The sequence below is a fragment of the Ursus maritimus genome, unplaced genomic scaffold (genome assembly GCF_017311325.1).
Source record: "Ursus maritimus isolate PB19 unplaced genomic scaffold, ASM1731132v1 scaffold_15, whole genome shotgun sequence".
NCBI classification, from domain to species: domain Eukaryota; kingdom Metazoa; phylum Chordata; class Mammalia; order Carnivora; family Ursidae; genus Ursus; species Ursus maritimus.
This window is the reverse complement of record NW_024423897.1, coordinates 34080757-34102338: the sequence shown is the minus strand read 5'-3', so window position 1 is coordinate 34102338 and position 21582 is coordinate 34080757. Positions and strand designations below refer to the sequence as shown.

The following is a 21582-nucleotide window of genomic DNA, read 5'->3' as shown; positions in this document are numbered from 1 at the left end:
TCTCTGGGCCAATCGCTGTGGCCTGGGAGGAGGCTACACTAATTGATCAGGCATTTCTTCATATTCTGAGCTCTGGGACTAAGGCCTGGTGGTTCATTGACCCCTGAAGTACATGGATTGGGAGAGTTCAGAAGGGTTGGTTCCTCATTTTTTAATGAAAAAGGGAAGACCAGATGCTGGGAAAATGAGGGGGGGGCAGGGAAGATGGCCACTGCAAAGCTCCAGACAGACGCTCATCATTGAAGATAATCTTCAAACCCACCGTTGAACAAATTTGGTAGCAAAGCTGGGTGTGCCTGGAATAGAAAAGATTCAAATCGTGCTTACAGTAGTAGTTAAACATGAAACACTGCAAGTCCTAAAACTTCGGCTTGCTCATCCATAAAACAGCGTGTGAAACTTAACATTTCGAATGCACTTGTCTAGCACCAGCAAAGCAAAATGTAATACTTCAAAATTTGGGGAAATGCAAAATTTTTCATGGGAACCCAGCAGACCATCTGTGTAACCCTCAGCAAAGATGATGGTTATCATTTATTTTTAATTTTGTGCTGAAACATGTATTTTGAACACTTGTTTTGAGCCTGGCCTATTGGCAAAAGGTAGAAATTGCGGTTTCTTAACCTGCATGCGCCTGAAAGTGGAAGATGAAAGGGGTTCATTGAGTTTAGAACCAGAAGACTGGAAGAAAGCTCTGCCACCATCCCCTGCCGGCCCCAAGGCCCTGCGTGAGTCACTTCCTGTGCCAAAACCTCAGTGCCTCTCAGAGTTCAGGGTCCCCCATGGGCTGGCCTGTTACTAGGGCTTGAGTGCAAGTCAGTTATTTTATTTGGAAGCAGGAATGAGAAGGTGGGGAGAGAGACAGGGAAGGAGGATGTGTAACTGTGTCTCCAAAGTTACTTCTACAGGCAACAGGGCCTTCTTATGGGGGCTTGATTTCATGGAGCTCTCCCTGAAGTATGTAGAATTCCTCTCAAATTTACCTAATCAAAGGACAGGAGCCATTACCCACAGGCCCCTGTTCTCCTCAGCTGATTGGGGGTTTCCTTCAGGGGTGTAAATTCCACACTTCTAGGCTCTGCTGTCATGTATATTAAGGACGGGGTCCTGGGCTAGAAAGAGGTGTGATGTGAGCACAGCATGTGCTTGAGGTCGGATGCGGGTCTACAAGGCCAGTCTGAGCTCACATGGAACTTTCCACACCTCAGCTACTGCTGAAATCAGAAGTGGAACAGCAGGAGGTGATGTGGGCCCCACAGGCATTGACCGCCAGTCCTTATCTGCAACATATGGGGGATAACCTTCCAGCCTTACAGTGTGTAATCAGGGGGATCAGCTGCAGTGACATAGGAGAAAGAGCTTTGTAGATGTTAAAACCTATTAGAGTGTATAGGAGTGTTATGTGCCTACGTTTAATAATTATACTTCTTCACCAGGAAAAATGCATTTTAACATTCAAAACAGTCTCCAACATTTGAGGGCTCAGGTCCCAGATTTTTATGTATTGACATTTAAAAATTATATACCACGCTAACAAACTGTTAATTTTTTTAAAAATCTCTTTATCTTGACAAATATAACTTTACAGTTTTCTGGAAAGCTAATTTTGAATTTAGAGTTCTTGGACATCTTGGAGTTCCAAATGGAACATGGTGGGATGGAGACAACTGCCCCCTGTTTCCAGCCCTGTGCTAGGAACTCTGCGTCTCTTACCTCTTCCAGAATATGTAACTCTGGTCAAATGATTTTACCTCAGAACCTCCGTGTCCTCATCTGTAATAGCAAGCTGAATTACTGATTCTGCTCATTGCAGAGTTGTTGGCTCCAGTCTTTACAGACATTTAATATGTTTCTTTTCTTCCCTCCACACCACGATTTCCCTTTTACAAGGAAAGAAATTGAGGTTCAAGTGCTTACGTGGCTTTGCCAAGGTAAAGTGACTGGCTGGGGACAAAAACAAGATCAGAAGTCTCCTGACTTCCAGTGCAGTGCTCTTTTTGTGAAACCCTGCATCCCTTTCATGTCTGTGATCCACCTTCTGAGATGGAAGCCTAGACTCAGTCCGCCCAGAGCCCTGCTGGGAAGGCAAGGGGAAGCCTCATCTTAGGCTGCTGTTTGCTGTTGGTCCAGCATGAAAGCTTTCACAGCTTGTTGTGGTATTTAATGTTTGGCCACAGAATAAAACCCCACATTCATTTGTAGACGTCTCAGAGCCTATCCCATTCTAGGCGAGTGCTCGAGGATATGTTTAGAGAGAGCTTTGTGAGCTCTAAATCAGAAACTGCAATTAGTGTGAAAAGCTTTTGGGAGTCTTTAGTCATTATTCTGCTTTCCCCAGAAAGGTCTGCTTTATGTTAATATTAAATTCCTCTTGCCCAGATACCTCCTGGGTACACAAACACCTGGGATAGGTCTTGGTGTGAGCCAGAAGTTTCTTCTTATAGCCAAGAGGCAGGCCTTTGGCAAGCCAAGCCTCGGAAATTGTAGAAATCATGTTCCCGCCGGAAGTTACCTTCAGATTTCAACCCTCTTAGTGTGAAGTTCTCCCGGAAGTCCTGTCTCTGGAAGATGAGCTTCCCCTCCCTCCCTCTGCCTTGGTAGGCGCTTATACATCAGTTGTTCTTCTTATTCAATGAGGATGATGATATCAAAGGCATTGGTAAGAAATTGTCTAAAAAACTTTTTAAGAGGTATTTAACTGGCTGATAAAAGATTAACCTGAGAAATTATACTGGACCAGAGTGTGGGGGTGCTGACTGCGGATTTGCTAGTTTTAGTGATATTTCAGGTGAATATTATATATTTATGGTGCTCTCTGAGTCATGGGCTTAAGACCAAGCAAATTTTTGTTTCTCATTCAGCTTCTGCCTCCTCAAAATGGAGGCCACCCATAGGGTGACCCCCTTGAAGGGGTGCTCTCAGTGACTGGGTCTCTGGCTCAGGGGGGAAATGAAGCTGTAGATGAACGTAATCTTCTGATCTCCCCCAAAGTTGGCCTGGGGGCTATTTATTCGCTTCCTCACTAAGAGTCGATTTTTTATTCTTAATCAGTTTAGAGAAGATTTGAAGAGACAGATTCTAAGTAAGCCTATAGGCCATAAGATACTTTACAGTGTTTTAAAAAGTGCCGCATTTGAGATGAAGGAGATTTTTTTTTCCCCTAAAGTGATACTGAAAATTTCTTTGGGGGCAGCAATGCTTACTGTTTATTAGAATAAGAACCAAGCATAAATATAGCTACCTATGATTTGAAATATTTTGGCTATAAATATCTGAGAAACGTTCCTCCTTCTGCCTAGGAATTTCCCCAGGGTAAGTGCCTTTCTCATAAGCAAAATATATATACTATGGTGACGATGAAAACCAAAGGCCTAGAAAAATATTCCTTACCTCTGATGTTCCAGTTGGGGTGCCATGCCCCACTTATGCTATCTATCAGTTTGGTTAAAGTTTTCACTTAAATATAGTTTTTCTGTAAGTGTGACCTGATGGGTTAAAATTGCTTGAGCTTTGCATTGACAATTGCTGGAAAGGGTAGATTAAAGCTTTCCGTGGCTGGTTTCTTTTTTTTTAAGTTTTTATTCAAATTCCAATTCATTAACGTAAGTGTACTATTCGTTTCAGGTGTACCATATAGTGATTCAGCACTTCCATACATCACCCAGTGCTCATCACAACAGGTGCCTTCTCCATCCCCGTCACCTCACTTAACCCATCCCCCCCACCCACCTCCCCTCTGGCAGCTGTCGGTTCTCTATACTTAAGAGTCTGTTTCTTGGCCTGCCTCTCTCTCTTTTTTCCCCTTTGCTCATTTGTTTTGTTTCTTAAATTCCACATATGAGTGATAGTGGCTTTTTTAAATAAAACGTCCACCACTGGCTTATTTGGAGTCCATGTGAAAGTTCACAATATTTCTGTATATGTATTAAGGACACTGGTCAAGACATGTTGATCTCAGTCTCAGCCCAAGACAGTTACACTAATAAAGGAGCAAAAGCAGTGCTTCTCCTCTTTTCCCTTTCACACCTTTCTGCTGAAGTAATTCCCTGGTCCCTTGCACATGCCTTCCATAATAAGACTTGCCAAATTCGTCTTCACACAGGGCTGCTTCTAAGCCGATCACAGAGCCTACCTATTGGTTTTGCTTGAGAATCTTAAGGTCATACACACTTGGGCGGGTTTTTAAAATTATTTCACAATTGATATTTTCGTCAAAGTCATCTGTCTTTCCATCCCGTCCAAAACTCTTCCTTAGTCTGCAAGTAACAAATGAATTAGTTTGCTCACAAGAAGTTACCTTGTAAAGGCTGTTACTAAAATGAAGATGAAATCTGGGATTCAGAATAGAAGCTGAGTGAATTATGGATTTCCCTTGAATAGTTTTAAGGGATGATGTGATTTGACTCATGGTCAAGGTCACAGCCTATAAAGGTTAAGGTTTTTCATTTAGAATTGAGACTTTAGAGAACAAACTGATGGTTACCAGAGAGGAGGTGGGGGGTGGGGATGGCTGAAATAGGTGATAGGGATGAAGGCGTGCACCTGTTGTGATGAGCACTGGGTGTGTATGGAAGTGTTGAATCAATATATTGTACACCTGACACTAATATAACACCGTATGGGAACTACACTGGAATTAAAATAAAAAATAAAGAATTGAGACTTATAGTCCAATCCTTGGTTTCATCTTTCCAGTTGGAATTTGTTCAAATGTGGACTCAGAAAACACAGCTCGGAGCTGGCCTCTACACCTGGGCACAAATTGCTCAGTTCCGATTCTTAGCTTCCTTATGTGTAAAGTAAGGCTGGACCATCTGCGCTCTAAATCCCAGTGACTCTGATTGCTGTTCGCGTGACAAAGGTGAGGCAGAAGAGAATGGTGGTTTAACCAGAGGCTCTGGAGCTGGCTCCCTGGTCCAGCCCTTCCCCCTACCACTCCTCAGCTGTGTCATCTTAGGTGGACTATTTAACTTCTCTTTGCCTCCGACAGAAGAATGGGGATAACAGTTCATTTACCTCATGGAGTTGTTGTGAGAGTCAATGAGGTGATGCACACGAAATGTACAGAACAGCTCCGGGCCCACAAAAGTGCTCAGTCAGTGTGCACCACTGCTATCATGGCTTTGGGGATAGATCTCTTCTGCTTTCATAAAGAGCCACGTTCTTTCCTGGTTAGAAGTCTTTATGTTTGCTGTTCTCTGCCAGAATAGTTCTTCTACCTCTTTACCTGGCTAACTCTTACTCATCCTTCAGGACCCCTGCTGAAGTACCACCTTCTGCAGGAAGCCTTCCTTGAACCCTTGCCCCCTCCCCGGACTAGGTTAGGTACACCTACAACATTTACTTGCGACACTCTGCACACTTGTAGTTAATTACTTGTCCAAGGTCTATCCTCTCCAGGACATGAGGGCAATATCTTGACTTGCTCCCCTTTGTGGAACATAGCACCTAGCCTGGGGTGAACACACCACGCATCACATAGGTGCTGGTGAACATTTGGACACAGCAGTCATGGGATCGAATTGAGAGAATACCCAAACTAGCTGGAACCTTGCACAAGATCCTCAAGCTCCCTGAGCCCTACTTGCATCCACTCTAAAGTGTGGATGGTGACAGTGGCTGCGCCAGGAGGCTTGAGAAGATGAAAAGCTATCCGTACAGCACTTAGAGAGGGAGCTTATGGAAGATTTTTTTATGTTGGGTCTTTTCCTTACCCTGAGCCACATGGAAATGGAAATGTATTGGCGCATGAATGGGGTGGGCATGTCAATGAATCCTTTACCACTAATCTCAGAGGCCACAACAGGCCACCTTACCAACTGCAGAAGTAGAAGCCAGGCAAACCCAACATGGATCTGCACCTGCATCTCCCTCCTTTCCCCCCGATCCCGAGTTATTTACTGCTTTTGTTTTCTTTTCATAAAAGGAATATTGGTGTATGGCAATGCTTCAAATAATACAAAATGTAAGACTAGGACATTCCCATTGTTATTTTATTTCATACTGAATTATAACTTGTGTTTTAGAGCTCTTCATAATATGTAAGTGAATTGCCAGGTTTTTTTTTTTCTAGCATTTTACTAGAATTTATAGCAATAATTGGGTAACGGGCTGCAATATTTAACAGTGATGTAACCCTGTGTTTGTTTTCCTGCCCGAAGAAGTACAGAGCTTCAAATATTTAAAGAATTGTTCTTATATAATTAATAAATTTGGGGAAGAATGGGAAAAAAATGAAAAATCTTCCTTTCCTTTCAAGGAAGTGTTTAGGAAGTTGCACCATTTAAGTATAAGCCTTCCTTACCACCACTGCTGGAATTCGAAATAAGAATGGGCTTGCTTTGATGTCAGCTGAGATTTCATATTAACAAGTGGTGCTTCACCGTATTGCATGGTGCACTGGGTGTTATACGCAACTAATGAATTGTCGAGCCTTACATCGGAAACCGGGGATGTACTATATGGTGACTAACATAAAATAATAAAAAATCATTAAAAAAAAAAAAAAGTGGTGCTTCACCAAAAAAAAAAAAATTTTTTTTCTTATCTTTAGTTTCCAAATCCAAGATCTTAGACCCGCCTTCCAGACTGGTGCCTGATCCCAGCCACTCTGGGAGCCAACAAGTTCCTCCCCTTAGGCTCAAATGGAAGGGTGGTTCCGAACGTTTTTGCAGAAGTCTGACCTACAGTTCTACAAATCGATCCCTTAAGGATTCCATCCTTCCTACCATGAGCTACCCTGGTCAGACTAATGGGAGCTCACATAAATTGAATTCTTGTGCAACAGCATTGGGAGTCATTTGTAAACTGTAAGTGAAAGTGTGCTCTCCAGTTGTCTCGCCGGGACACATTGCCAGCTGAGTTTATCGTTACCCCATTCTATCCATCTGTTTGCATTTGGTTGGGTTGAACCAATTCATAAATAAAGAAAGAAGGCTGAAAGCTGAAAGTCAAATAATGCATCTTTTTTTTTTTTTTTTGCACTGTGACTTCTTAGTGGTTTTGGACTTTCCTCTGAAATTCATTTTAATGCAGAGCAAATCCTGCATAAAACCAGTCTACAAAATTGACAGAGAATCAGAGGCTCTTCTGTGTGTGAGGTTTTCTCTTCCCCTCCTGTGTTCGCCCTGGATAATCTATGGGATTGTGTCTCTTCTCTTATGGCAGGGTGTTTAACCTACAGTCTGTAGATTCCCAAGGGGTCCATGGATAGAATTCAAGGGGTCCTTGGACTTTGGTTGGACAAAAATTACATTCTTAGCTTATCAACTGAAATTTAATGTTCCCTTCAAATATGAATATAGTCAACAAACCACAGTAGTATTAGCAATTTCTGTGGCTTTGTCAGTAACAGAATCACAGATATGTTCTTATCCCATTACAAGTGTGGTGCATATCTCAAAGTATCAGTCATGCTTATCACTACTTTGAAATAATTGTAGTATTAAATCCATTGCTAGATATTATTACTTAATGTATTAATAAAGATCTGTGTCTATTATCATAATCATAATTTTTATTGTTTAGATCATTGTTTTCAGTATAATTGGTGTCCTTTTTGATCCTAAGTATTTTGTTTGGTGCATTTAAAAATATTATTCTGAGAAGGGTTTATAAAGTCCTCCTCAGATGGTTGAAGTGGCACAAAGGTGAAGACTGTTGTCTCCGATCAGGGGTTGGCAAACTTTGTTTCACAGGGTCAGATGGTAAATATTTTGTGCTTTCCCAGCTCTATAGTCTCTGTCTCAACTACTCAATTCTGCCATTGTAGCAAGAAAGCAGTCATAGACAATACCTAAACAAACGGGTGAGATTGTGTCCCCAAAAAACTTCATTTACAAAAACGGGCAGCAGGCTGAAGTTTTCTACCCCCTGATTTAGGACATCATGTTACTCTTAAGGTCAAATTTGGAAGCTGTTTCAATTCATCTTAGCCAGTCATTATCAGATACCTACTATGTGCGTATATTCATCCAAACATGTACATATTGAGTATCTTCTTTGTGCAAAGCATGAACGAGAGATTTAGGGGTCAAACAGCTGTGCCCCCACTTGGACAATCCAGTGGGGAAGGCAGAGGAGGGCATAGTCCCAAGTGGTAAGTGTTACAGGCAGGGGTGGGGACCAGGAGACTAGAGGAATACCAGCTTGACATCTGATGCAGTTTTGAAGGAGTCTGGGAAGGCTTTTTACAGGAGCTAAGAAGGGCACATTGGCAGGCAAAGGGGAGGGAAGACACAGCCTGAAAAGGGTCAAGCCACAAGAAGCTACTTGAGTGATGGCTTGGAGGCAAGAAGAAAATGGTCCTGGGATTGCTTAGAAAGTCTGAAGCTTTGTAAGGCTAAAGATAAGGCTAGATGGGTAAATCGGGGTCAGAGCAAGAAAGGCATAATAACGGAGCTCACATTTGTTCTGAAGGGAGCTATGGAGAGTGTTAAGCAGGAGAGGGACTGATAGTATTTGCATTTTTGAAAGATCACCCAGACTTTCCCAGGAACACAGAGATGAATAACACAGTCAGCATGGTTAATGAGCTCACTGTCTTGTAGGAAAGACAGAAATATAAAATAACATTAGAAGGTGATATAATCAGTGTAATATTAGAATCAGATTTAAGGCGTGAGAGAGTCCTGAGCAGAGTCTTCTTAGTTCTGTTTCTGAGATGACGCTTAGAAGGAATAACGTGAAGGAAAATATTTAGGAAAGAAGCCTCCAAATACTCTAAGGTTCTCCCGAAAACATTAAACCATGGAATGTTAGGTCGGATGCTGAGGGAAGGAGGCCACACATATCTCCGGCGTACTCTAATTAGGCTTTTGGTCCACTCCCTCTCAGACCAGTCAAGTGGCCTCTACTGTCAAGGCCATTCTGGATGTCCTGCTGAATCCCCTGGAGGACTGTTTTCTGCACCAACGAATTCCATTCTCAAATGTATTTTCCTAGCAGGATTTAACCATTCTTAGACCAGTTTCCTAGTTAATGTCTGAAGCACACTTGAGCTTCACTCCTCAGCCCAGCTCCAGCTTTCTAGAGAAAGGGTCTCAAACTGTGAGCAATTACTCAGTAGAAGGTAATGAGACCAGTTGAGGGGTCCTGAAGGAGAGTTTTTAGAAAGTGAAATAGGACAGAAGAGAGAATAGCAGAGATACGGTATCACACGTAGTAAAACTAGGAATTATTTTATGAGACGTATGTTTCAGTTGTGTGTGTGTGTGTGTGTGTGTGTGTGTGTGTGTGTGGTGTGTCCTGGGTCACAGTATCCGATGTATGTCTTACTGTGGCTCATTCAAAGACTGAAAAACAGTGCTGGAGAGCATGACATATCTAGAACATATTTGGAGTTGAACAGGCTTCATATGCCACTTTGTATGACACAGTAAGCCATAGATTTCTCTCCATGGCTGACAAAATCTGCTTTCTTTATTCTTAGAATTTTAGAGTTGAAAGCTCCAACTTAAGTATTCTAGGAAAAAAAAAGAAAAACAGCAACTTCCAGTACAGTGTTTTTCAGATTATGGGTCACAACATTTCAGTGGGTGGTGAGATTGATTTAGTGGGTTCTTACCAGTTTAGGAAAAAAAAAAAAAAAAGAAAGAAAGAAAGGAAAAGAAGAGAAAGAAAAGAGCAAAGTGAATAGAGTAAGGATAAGTATTTTTCCTTGAAAGTTTTTTTTTTTCAGTTTTGTACTCATATGTAAGTCATATGCAAACATACATATAGGTATACTGGGTTACTATGCATAAACATTATTTGTTATGGTGAGTCTAGGTTCAGGTTACTGAACGACGTCCAACCTGCTATCCTGTTCAGAAAGCCTCTGTTCCATCCCTGATGGCCATCCAACTTCTGCTTCAATATAGCTCGACACTTCTGAGGCAGCTGGCTTCATTGTCAACCATTCCTAAGTGCCATTAAGAGTTTCCCTTAATGTTGAGGGATCAGTGCTGCCATTGGCTTCCCTGTAAAGGGACCACTGGGCCTCCTAGTCCAATATAGACAACACGGAGGTGTCTTGGCCGTCTTCATTTGGCACACATGTAAAGACACCATTCTAGGCTCACTGTCTCGAGCCAAGCAATACCAACCCTTTGAACTCTTCCTCGAGTGGAGATGTGTCTGGAGCACGTCCTGTTGAGCAATCAGCCTAGAAAACTACATCTCCCCAGGGTCTGGGCACGGGGCCATTCAACAGCAGCTTGTCGGGAGAATTCATACTTCGTGTGTGACCACTTTTTAAAGTCCAGTTTTATGCCCCTGCCTTCCCCATAGATTTTTGCCACACCTGGTTTTCTCTGCCTTTGTGTATGTGCTATCGGCTTTTAAAAGATTTTACATTTACCATTTGAGCTGGCTTTGCCCTGATGTTTCTATATATGGAGCTCATTTTGAATTTTTATCCTATCATGCATCTTATTTGTAAGGCCAGTTCCCAGGCAACTGTTTGCATTTCCTAAAATTCTTCTGGTTATTTTAGATTTTCTTCTTACTTTTATTGAGGTATGATTGACAAATAAAAAGTGCATATATTTAGGTTGTACAATGTGATTATTAAAAGGTGTATAATATGATGATTTAATATGTGTATGCATTTGTGTAATGATGGCCGCAATCGAGTTAATTAATACATCCATTATTTCGCATAGTTACCTTTGTGTGTGTGCATGTGCACGCGTGGGTGGTGAGAACACTTAAGATTTACTCTCGGCAAATTTCAAGAATACGATAAGTATTATTAACCATAATCACTACATTATACATTAGATCCCCAGAACTATTCATCTGAAAGCTGACAGTTTATACTCTTTGACCAACCTCTTATATTTCCTACACTCTCCAGTCCTTGGCAACAAACATTCAACTCTCTGGTTCTTTGAGTTCAACTTTTCTAGATTCCATATATAAACATGAAATCATACAGTATTTGTCTTTCTCCTTCTGCCTGATTTCACTTAACATAATGTCCTCATTTTATCTGTTCTTCTGTAAATGGCAGAAGTTTCTTCTTTCTCATGTCTGAATAGTATTTCATTATATATAATTAAATAAACATATACATATGTATGTATGTATGTGTATACACACCCCCCCCCACATCAAAGGCAATTATGTTTTAGTGGTTCAGCTTTATCAAGTCTTTTTTTTAAAAAAGATTTTATTTATTTATTTGACAGAGTGAGAGAGCACAAGCAGGGGGAACAGGGGGAAAAGTAGAGGGAGAGGGAGAAGCAAGCTCCCCCCCTGAGCAGGAAACCTGATGCGGGGCTCGATCCCAGGACCCTGAGATCATGACCTGAGCTGAAGGCAGACACTTAACCATCTGAGCCACCCAGGCGCCCCATCAGGTCTTTCAAAAACATGTAATATAACTATCACTTCTCTTTTTTTACTCATATTTCATGAGTTTATATAATATGACATTAAATAACTTAATTACAATAACAAATATAAAAGTCATAAATAGATGTGGGAATGAACACAACTGACTCTTGATAAGCCACTAGCTGAATCAGTGAGAACAAATGAAGATCATTGGTTAATTTGATAAGTTGGTTAAGCAGAGGTTGGTAAGGAGAGCTTTGACTATGTGTGATATGCACAGGGTGCCGTATACTCATTTACCTACTTATAGCTAGTGTTTTTATACGCTACACCCATCTTTTATATAGATTCATTGATCGTTCATTTCCAGGACCCATACTGGCTTCAGATAGTCCACACTGTATTTTACATGTAGCTAGTGCTTAATGTGCTCAGATCATACAGAGAGCTGATGTTGCTCTTGTCTCTCCTCCACCCACAGATACTCTATTCCTTTTCAGTTATCAAAACACAAATACATTTGAAATCTAACTCAAGTTCTTCCTGGTCTCCTAGACCTTCCCCAACATTCCAGTTCACATTGACCCATTCAAATACAGCTGACCCTTGAACAACACAGGTTTGAACTGCATAGGTCCACTTATATATGGATTATTTTTTTGATACAGTACTGTAAGTGTATTTTCCTTATAATTTTCTTAACATTATCTATTCTCTTATTTTATTGTAAAAATACAGAATATAGTATTATGTAACATACACAATATGTGTTAATTGACTTTATGCTATTGATAAGGTCAATAATAGGCTGTTAAGTTTGGGGGAGTCAAGAGTTATACATGGCTTTTTGGCTGCACAGGGACCTCAGCACCCCTCACCCCCATGTTGTTCAAGGGTCAGCTGTATAACACTTGAAATATGCTATTTTGCTTTGGCTTCCTACTGATCCTAAGATACATTATTTCTCAATTACATTATAAACTCCCTAAGAATGGAACCGTGTTTACAGTTCCTTGGAGCCTTCTAGAATATAGCTTCTGTGATGGGTGCCCTGTTGATAATCAGTCACATCCCAGTTGAGTAGCCCAAGGCAGCCACCTGCTGGGCTTGATGGTACCAAGAAAAATGAATGTCCACATAAGGTTGAAGTTGGCAATAGGCAAGGTAGTCAAAATGCCACAGGAAAGGGAATAAGACAGAAAAATGTACCAGCCAGTGGTTCTATGACTTTGGATAAATTACTTGTTTTCTGTGTTCACATGGGTAGAATGAGAGACTGGACCAGATAAGTGACTTTTAAAGCTTTTGGGGTCATGATTATCTTCGAGAATCTGATAAAAAGCTAAGGACACTTTACTCAGGTAACTGAAATGATGCTCATACCTACAATCTTGCTTGTAATTTCTGAGAGCCCTCAGACATCTGGACCAGTTGATCTGTAAGGTATCTGATAACCAGGCTGCATGCTAACGTTGCCAGTGGTGCTGCTGCTTCCCACCAGAATGAACCAGTGAGTCTCCATTACTAGAGTCGGCTGATGGAGTTTTGAGCAGGCACTGCTGACTGCATTGTACCTGCCCCATCACGGCCACTCCAGCTGAAACACCTTCCAAAGGCATTTGCTCTCCTGGGATGCGGGATGCCCAACCCAACCCTATCCCACTATTTGGAAAAGTGTTTCAAGTGCCCACCAGGCTGGTGGCTGCCCATTTTTACCTGGGATGGCAACACATTCCTGATTTACCCCCCCCCATGCCTTTTTGCTGGTGGGGAAATGGGCAGGCTGGTGTTGCTCTGAGGATTTAACTGGCAACTTTGTAGTCAGAACAGAGTGATTTTCTTCAGTGGAGAAAGATAAAGCTTTTGTTTGAGGGTGATCTAAGACAATCCTTTTGCCTAGTTATCTCTCTCTTGACTTCACCTTTGCACTTTTGTACCTCAAGAGATTCCAAAAACATTTAAATGTGAAACTCATGACCAAATCAGAGGCAAAATGTTAAAGGTTTTGGACTGGTATTCAATCTGCATAAGCTTTGCTCTCTCACTTGATATCATGAATTAAATGTTAATGATTTCAATCTCTTATTCGCTGAAAATACAGCTTTCTTTCCTGCATTTATAGCTTTCTTTCCTGCATTAAATGAACAAATACAATGTAGTCTCCTTTTTTGTGTGTGGGGGAAGGGCTGTCATTTCTACGTGAAGATCGTTGCAGATATTTGCAGGTAGTCCTGGGTAAACAATGGCACATTCTGAGAGCAGTTACATGTCATTTCCTCTATAAATGCCACAGGAAAGCTTAGCAAAGAACGGGAGCATTTTATCTAAAGATCACATCTTTTCGGTCAACTATTAGGTTTCCCTGGTGGCTTTCCTCTGTGACGTGATTTTGTTCTTTTTTTTTTTTTTTTTTTGAACAATAGAAATTTATTTTCTTGCAGTTCTGGAGGCTAGAAGTTTAAAATCAAGGTGTTTAAGTCTAGAGCCTTCTTCTGAAGGCTGTGACGTGATCTTGTTCTAATTTGAGCTTGTAAATGTGTTTCCGTCCACTCGCTGAGATTTTCTCTTTGATGACAAAGTTAGTTTACGCAAGAAGTCCATCTCTAGGGAAAGGATATCAAGAAAGAGAAATGAGCCGTACTTCCTCCGGTGAGCATGCCCCATGATCGCTGCTTCTCCAAACAGATGAATTCTTACAGGACGTGGGCCCCACACACTACTTGTTTTCGTGATGAGCTTGAGAGAGCATTTTTGACGGGGCTTAAGGACTCCATTTGGCCTTTAATTCCTGCCAATGAGAAGCGAAGCAAGCACATATTCGAGAAATCCACAGATCATCCAGGCATCTCCTTTCAGCAAAATAAGTCTCTGTTTCCTTGCCTGATAAGTTGTTTATAAGGGATAAACATCACTCTTTTTTGCTTTCTGCCTTTCTCTAAATATCTGTGAGCAGAGGCATTTAACGATCGTGGTCAGGAAGCAAGCTAAAGGATGAACAGCCTCCCCAACCACGACAGCCCCAAGTTTTCATCCAGTATCAAAGATCTTCTTAATCCAGCCTTTCCTCATGCACCCCAGTTGGCCTCACGATTTATCAGCTGTGTGAACTCGGGCAAGTTACTTACTCATTTAATGCCTCAGTTTCCACTGTAAAAATAAGGGGAGAAAGGTGTTTAATATTAATCTCCTGCATAGATTCTATGAACAAGATTGGTTCTTTACAGGCATTTGATAAATGGTAACTATTATTAGCTACGAACACAAAACATCCACTTGAATTAGGCCCTTCATACCATCCCGCAGCCATGCACCACCATTTCCAAGTTTCTTTTTTTTTTTGAAAGTATATGTGTGTGTGTGTGTGTGTGTGTGTGTGTGTGTATTTTAAGATTTTATTTATTTGACAGGGAGAGAGCACAAGCAGGGAGAGTGGCAGGCAGAGTGAGAGGGAGAAGCAGGCTCCCCTCCAAGCTGGGAGCCCAGTGTGGGGCTCTGTCACAGGACCCCGGGATCACGACCTGAGCCGAAGGCAGACGCTTAACCAGCCAAGCCACCGAGGTGCCCCCCAAGTTTCAGCCTGCTGTTATTATTACCTGGGGTGCTCTTCTCCCCACTGGGATGCCACCCTATAAAGCAGAGCTATCCAGTAGAAATATAATGCAAGCCCTATGTGAAATTTGAAGTTTTCTAATAGTGACATTAAAGAGGCAACATGAAAAAAGTGAAATTAATTTTAATAACATATATTTTAACCCTCTGAATCCAAAATGTTATCATCTCAACATGTGATCAATAAGATATTTTACGTTCTTTTTTTCCTTTGAAATCCACTGTATACTTTACACTCATGGCACATGTCAGTTCAGATGAACTGTATTTCAAGGGCTGACAAGCCCCAGGGGCTGGATGCGCCCAGGTTTAGAGTAGTAAGCAGGTGACTGACCCAGGGTCCTCTACTCTCTCTGTGATGTGGGCAAGTCCCTTATATAATGGCCAAAATACGCTGAGTGTTTACGATATGATGCCAGGCACTATGCTGAGGATATAGATTCATTGAATCTTCATGACAGTCCTCTTAGATAAGTACTTTTATTACTTAAAGAAGTTAAATAGCAGCTAGTAAGTAGGAGAGGCAGGATTTGAACGGCTCTGTCCAACCCCAGAGTTTGTAACCCTTACCTTCTGCTCATCGCCTCCCAGGTGGGAGCTCTAAGCAAGCGTCTGCATTCTCTATAGGGTTCTTGGAAGAACGTATGAAAATTCAGCGAGTTGGCACAGTTGTACAATTTTGGTAAGAGCAAGAATGGCCGTGGACAGAATCTTCTTGGGTTTTCCCATGGCAGTTCATGCAATTAGTCACCCTGTAAAACTTACATTTGTTTACTTTGTGAACAGATTGTGAATGGATGGAATCTGTGCTCTCCTGACCTCTGGGAATGGGGACGGTTAGGGGAAGGCTTGTTTATGAAACATCTGGAAGACAAAGTCCTTGAAAATGAACTCCTATATGGAGATCTTTTTACCAGAGTCAAACCCATGCCGAGGAAAAGCAGATGATCTTGAAACAGTGCTTAATACTGACCTTAAAGATGATCTACTTGTTTTTATTGGCAGGGACCTAATAATTATGACCTATGATTTAAAATCAAGATGACTTTTAGATAGGAAGAGCTGACTCGTTTTTATAAGCTTTATTGCTAGAGTCCGAATGCAACGCGTTAGTTTACACAGCCAGCAAGCTGCCCTTCCTTTTTGCTCCTCCTGAATTACTGCTTCTTGTTTTGTTTTGTTTTTAATCCATAAAGACCAGATTCGAAAATGAGTTGGGCCTTAATCCAAGAGCGGGTCCAGATGAACTCCACGGTTATCAAGGACCTGGATCCAGAAACCAACTACCAGTTTGCCTTGAGGGCTGTGAATGCCCATGGCCGCAGCCCCCGCAGCCAGCCCAGCAACACCGTCAGGACCTTCTGTGAGTACCTTGGCCCCTTGGAAGGACAGACGTAGCTGCTTTGCCGGGGTTGCCTGGCAAGGACCCGTTGACTGGGGTTTCTTAGTGCCGTGCAGAGGGACAGGCTGCTGTGAGGTTATCCTCAGCTTTTGCTGCTGTGCTTTTCCCAGCACTTTGGAAGTTCGAGGCTCTCCACAGGGACACAGGCTGTTTCTATGTACAGGAGGTCAGCAGAAGGTTTATTTCTGCATCGTCCTTGGGGAGTTCGAGGTCACTGTTCTTTCACAATTACAGAACAAACCACATACCAAGATGATGTGCAGCCTCCTCCACCTCCTGGCCTTTGCATCTTTTGAGAAAATGGGTTCATCTGAGAATCTAGGAGAAACAAATAATGCTCCCAGACTCTTTGGGATTAGCGTTCATCTGCATAACTGAGGACACTCAAGTACAATCAGTCCTGCGGAATGATGGTCAGGGAGAATCAGTCAGTGGTGCGCTGATGTGTGGCTATGGGTCATCGGATGGCAAAAGTTCCTGTGTGTCGTAGTGTCTCCCTGGGAGGCTCGGGGAGGCTTGGGCCACTGGCTATCACATCACCCAGGGATTTTGTGAAAAGTCAGATTCTGATTATCGCCTGGGGTTTGAGAAGTTTCTGCATGATTCAGGCAAGAACCACACTTTGATTGCTTAGACCACCTTGCCAACCCTGGCTTAGAAATCTTTGTCTTTTGGAAATGGGGGCATATTGACATAAACTTAGAACACTGGAGTGGGGAGATCTCAGAATTGGAATGTTGGCACTTTTTTGTTTGAAAACTCTGTAATCTTTTCAGTTTTAACAACAAATTCCTCTAGGTTCCTGTGTCTAAAGACCCCTGCTGCTACCCCAGGTCCTCTTTACGTAGAGAGGAACTCCCAGAAAAGAAGCCTACCTTATTTTGTTTTCTTTCCCTTCCCCTGTGTTCATCTGCTTTGTTTCTTAAATTCCACATATGAGTGAAATCATGTGGTATTTGTCTTTCTCTGACTGACTTATTTCGCTTAGCATAATACCCTCTAGTTCCATCCACGTTGTTGCAAATATTCCATTGTATATATGTACACCATATATATCTTTTTTGTCCACTCATCTGTTGATGGACATCTGGGCTCTTTCCATAGTTTGGCTATTGAGAACATTGCTGCTATAAACATTGGGGTGCATGTGCCCCTTCAAATCACTATGTTTGTATCCTTTGGATAAATATCTAGTAGTGCAATTGCTGGGTCATAGGGTAGCTCTATTTTTAACTTTTTGAGGAGCCTCCATTCTCTTTTCCAGAGTGGCTCCACCAGTTTACAATCCTACCAACTGTGTAAGAGGGTTCCCTTCTCTGCCTCCTTGCCAACTTCTGTTGTTTCATGAAATGAAATCAGAAAGGAAGACAAACCATGAGAGACTCTTAACTCTAGGAACAAACTGAGGGTTGCTAGAGGGGAGGTGGGTGGGGAGATGGGTTAACTGGGTGATGGGCATTAAGGAGGGCACGGGATGTAATGAGCCCTGGGCAGTATATGCAACTGATGAATCACTAAATTCTACCTCTGAAAATAATAATGTACTGTATGTTAATTACATTGATTTTAAATTAAAAAAAGAAAAGAAGCCTACCTAACCCTGCCAGTTGCTTTCTGTTGGCCAGCGCCAGTCTGAGTAAGCTCCTCCCCATCCTTCCACAGTATCTGCAGGCTGACTTCCAGGGCCACGGCTGTTTCCAGGGGTGTGGATTCACCACGTTCCCCAAGTCCTAGGAATCTTTCCTGAGAACAACCCTTACCCTAACCTTGAATTTCAGGGCTTCTTCCTTCAGACTGAACTGTTGGCCGTTATGGGGCTATGGTGAGGCCACCCCTCACACATATGTACACACTCCCCTACATACACATGCACACACACGTATACAGACCTGTACACGCACACAGACACGCATACCTACACAGTAACTATCATCACCCAGCAATTGTTTCATTCTCCTTCTTCTTTAGGATTTAGAAGCTCAAACTCCCCAGTCATATGACAAGGGATGAAGCTCTTTCTTTCCGGAAGACATGTTAATGATTCTATTTCAAATCCAGGAAGGGTCTCCTTCCACTCTTGCTGGGTGAGAGCCTTGCTATAATCTTTGGTTAAGCTCTGGGGTGTAGGGCCAAAACTGGGGCAACAGTGGCCGGGCCAGGCCCCGGGACCTGCCTGTGTTTCCACACATGCAGTTTGCCCTTTCGCACCGTGGGCTGAGCAGGGGCGCCCCCGCCCACCCGCTTCCCCAGCGTCCAGCTTCTCCGCTCCTGTCCGGGGAGCTGCCCCGCACTCTTTCCCTCGGTGCTTTCCTGTAGCTTCTTCTCCACGTGCACAAGGAGGTAGAAGGATGAGATGCGACCCCTGGCGCCGGCCCTGCGTGTGGGTGTGGACACTGCAGTCCCAGGAGGGGGCAGAGGTGGGGACGTCTCTTCAACTTTTTTTTTTTTTTTTTTAAGTAGAAACCCTGGTCTGGGCTCGCAGTTTCTGATGATTATTTCCCACTGGTGGGTGGCAGCTTTGTGAATGAAGTGACATAAGGCATGTGAAATTGCTTCACGAATATGTAACGTTACATTACGATTGGTCCCCTGTGTGAACTAAGACTGTATCATTGCAAAGTAATTATGTGTAGGGAACATGGCTGATTCAATGGGAACTATCAACTGTGAAATATTCTGAAATAAATAAAATTTAACTATGTCTTACATATATACAGCTACTCAAATCAGGAAAAGAGAAATAGAATTGATTAGAGGGCTGGTTTCATAAGTGCATGAGAATGTGCTATAATTGGCATTTCAGTTGGGAGTTTTTTTCTCATGATTGCTTCAAATATTTTAGAAAACCCTGTATTCTGCCCCATTCACACTTCTTATTTTGCGATTAGTTTCCCAAACCCATTTTTCCGTATATAAAATAACCTAATTATCAATTAACACTTATCTGAATTAGAATAAATTCTCAGTATCAGAGCTACCATTACAAGAATCTCCTATGAGTCAGGCAGTGCACTGAGCACATTAACTAAGAAATTCCATGTTGATTCTTTTTTTTTTTTTTAAGATTTTTTTAATTTATTTATGTGACAGAGAGACAGCCAGCGAGAGAGGGAGCACAGCAGGGGGAGCGGGAGAGGAAGAAGCAGGTTCCCAGCGGAGGAGCCCGATGTGGGACTCGATCCCGGAACGCCGGGATCACGCCCTGAGTCGAAGGCAGACGCTTTAACGACTGCGCTACCCAGGCGCCCCTGATTCTTTTTGTTTTTTAAATTTATTTATTTATTTATTTATTTGAGAGAGAGAGTGCAGAGGGGAGGTGCAGAGAGAGAGGGAGACGGAAACCCAAGCAGACTCTGCGCTGAGCATGGAGCCTGACTCGGGGCTTGATCTCGCAACCCTGAGATCATGACCTGAGCCCAAACCAAGAGTTGGCACTTAACCGACTGAGACACCCAGGCGCCTTTCCATGTTAACTCTCACAGAAACCCTGTGCTGGAGGAATAGTATCTCTTCTTATAGATTTTATAAGAGTTGAATCTTTCAAAGGTAACATATTTGCCAAGAACAGTCATTGTAAAGGTAGAATTTGAACTCAAACTGAGCGGATGGCAAAGTCACTTCCCTGAGCCAGATTCAAATGAAAGGTTCTCATTCTTCTAATGCGAAGTAGCATGAGTGCGGCAGGCTCAGCAATTAAAGTACAGGGAGTAGTTCCTGTGGACTCTATGGGCTAAGGGGGTTTGCCAGCACAGAACAAACCTATAGAATTGTTGTTTTCTTTTAAAACTTGTGAGGTATACCGTACATACAAAAATGGGAATAAAACATACACGCAGCCTGAAACTCAACTGGGAATTGTCAGCATTTACAGCCGGCAGCCCTTCTGATTGGCTAGACCCCAGCCAAGCCCGTTGCTAAGTATTTTAAGGCCACGCTGAAGGGATTTGTGAGACCAGTGTTTGTGCCAGTTGGGCGTCCCCAGTCCTCACTGCTCCTCCTCCTCCTCCTTACCTCAGCTCTGTCCCGCAGGGGTGTTTTCTTGGTGTACTACCTTCTTTGCTTCTTGAACGGTGAACTTCAGAACAGAGTGTTCACGGTGACCACCAACACTAAGGTGGAGAGGGCCCCATGGGAATCCTTGAGGCCCCACCCTGGACACCACCACGGGCTGGGCCCCTCTGTGGCTTATGTTAGGCCTACGCCCACCTCGTTTCATAAGGAGAGATAACATCTCAGCTCTACGGACAAGGCGTTGACTTCCCCTGACCTGTAAACGCCAGACCCTGTTCGCAGCTTCACTGCTCAGGGGGGCCCTCGGTGGATCTCAGTTGCTAGTGTGTGTGGTTAATGAGAGCCGGGGCCCAGTGTGCTCCTTCCTTGGCGCTCACCCGGAGTGAGGAAGAGCAGAGGTGTGACGGCTTCTCTGGCGTGGTGCCCGGTGTGCCCAGCTTCCACGTCTAACCTCGGCTCCACGAAGTTACAAGTAGAGAGGGAAGAAAATATTACGATGTTTCAGGGTCCCGGTCCTCTAATGAGAGCTAGAATCATTTTGGTGACCTTGAGTAACAATGACGCTACCCTGTATTTACTTCCGTCCTCTCGTTGGTGACTTTCCACATGTAACAGGGCCTATTCTGTTCCCCTGAGGAAATGCAAAGACAAAGGTCACGGTCTGCCACTCCTTACCCCATCCTGCTCATTTTTTTTGCCTTTGAGAAAGAAATACCAACAACATTATAATTTGCCTTACTGCTCTGTGGCATGCTTTTTCCCTGAGACTGACCTCAGAAATTAGCTGGTCAGAGCAGGGGCCTCTGTGGAGCTCAAGGACACAAGGACACAAACGTGTGGCTTTGTAAGACATGTGTTCGCCCCAGCTGGTGGCCACTTATTGGCTGGGATCCAAATTTCACTTGGTTGAGAAGGATGGAAAGAGTAAAAGAGGACACAAACTGGAATAATAGAAATGGTAGAAGTAAAAAGCTAAATTTTTCGTTCATTTTCCCAGAGACAAACAAAATGGGATGAACAAGAACTTACGTGTTTGGCCAACTATAGGGTTACATAACCTTTTCTGGGAATGGAAATTGGTCCTACCACCTTCAGCCACTTAATTTCTCATGTTCAATCATCGTTAGTCAGGCAGAGAAAGAACCAGTAAGTTCTTCAGTGCACTGCACTTAGTATTGTCAGGGCTGTCCCAGGGGAGGGTGCTATTTTGTTCCTCACAAAAGCCATTTTGTTATTTCCTG

The 21582-nt window shown here is 42.9% G+C and overlaps 1 protein-coding gene and 1 long non-coding RNA gene across 2 annotated transcripts in view; one reads left to right on the top strand and one right to left on the bottom strand.

Moving 5' to 3' along the window:
- Nucleotides 1-21582, top strand: part of EGFLAM (EGF like, fibronectin type III and laminin G domains) — a 178361-nt gene that overhangs the window by 81137 nt on the left and 75642 nt on the right. Inside the window, exon 7 of the mRNA XM_040630493.1 lies at nt 16125-16291. Within this exon, the coding sequence (XP_040486427.1) occupies nt 16125-16291 (167 nt within the window). The remainder of the gene's footprint in view (nt 1-16124; nt 16292-21582) is intronic.
- LOC103664695 lies at nt 155-20982 on the bottom strand. Its single transcript, XR_569134.2, has 3 exons — nt 20342-20982; nt 14445-14466; nt 155-296 (listed from the first exon to the last, which is right to left on the bottom strand). It is a non-coding gene; the product is annotated as an uncharacterized LOC103664695 (long non-coding RNA).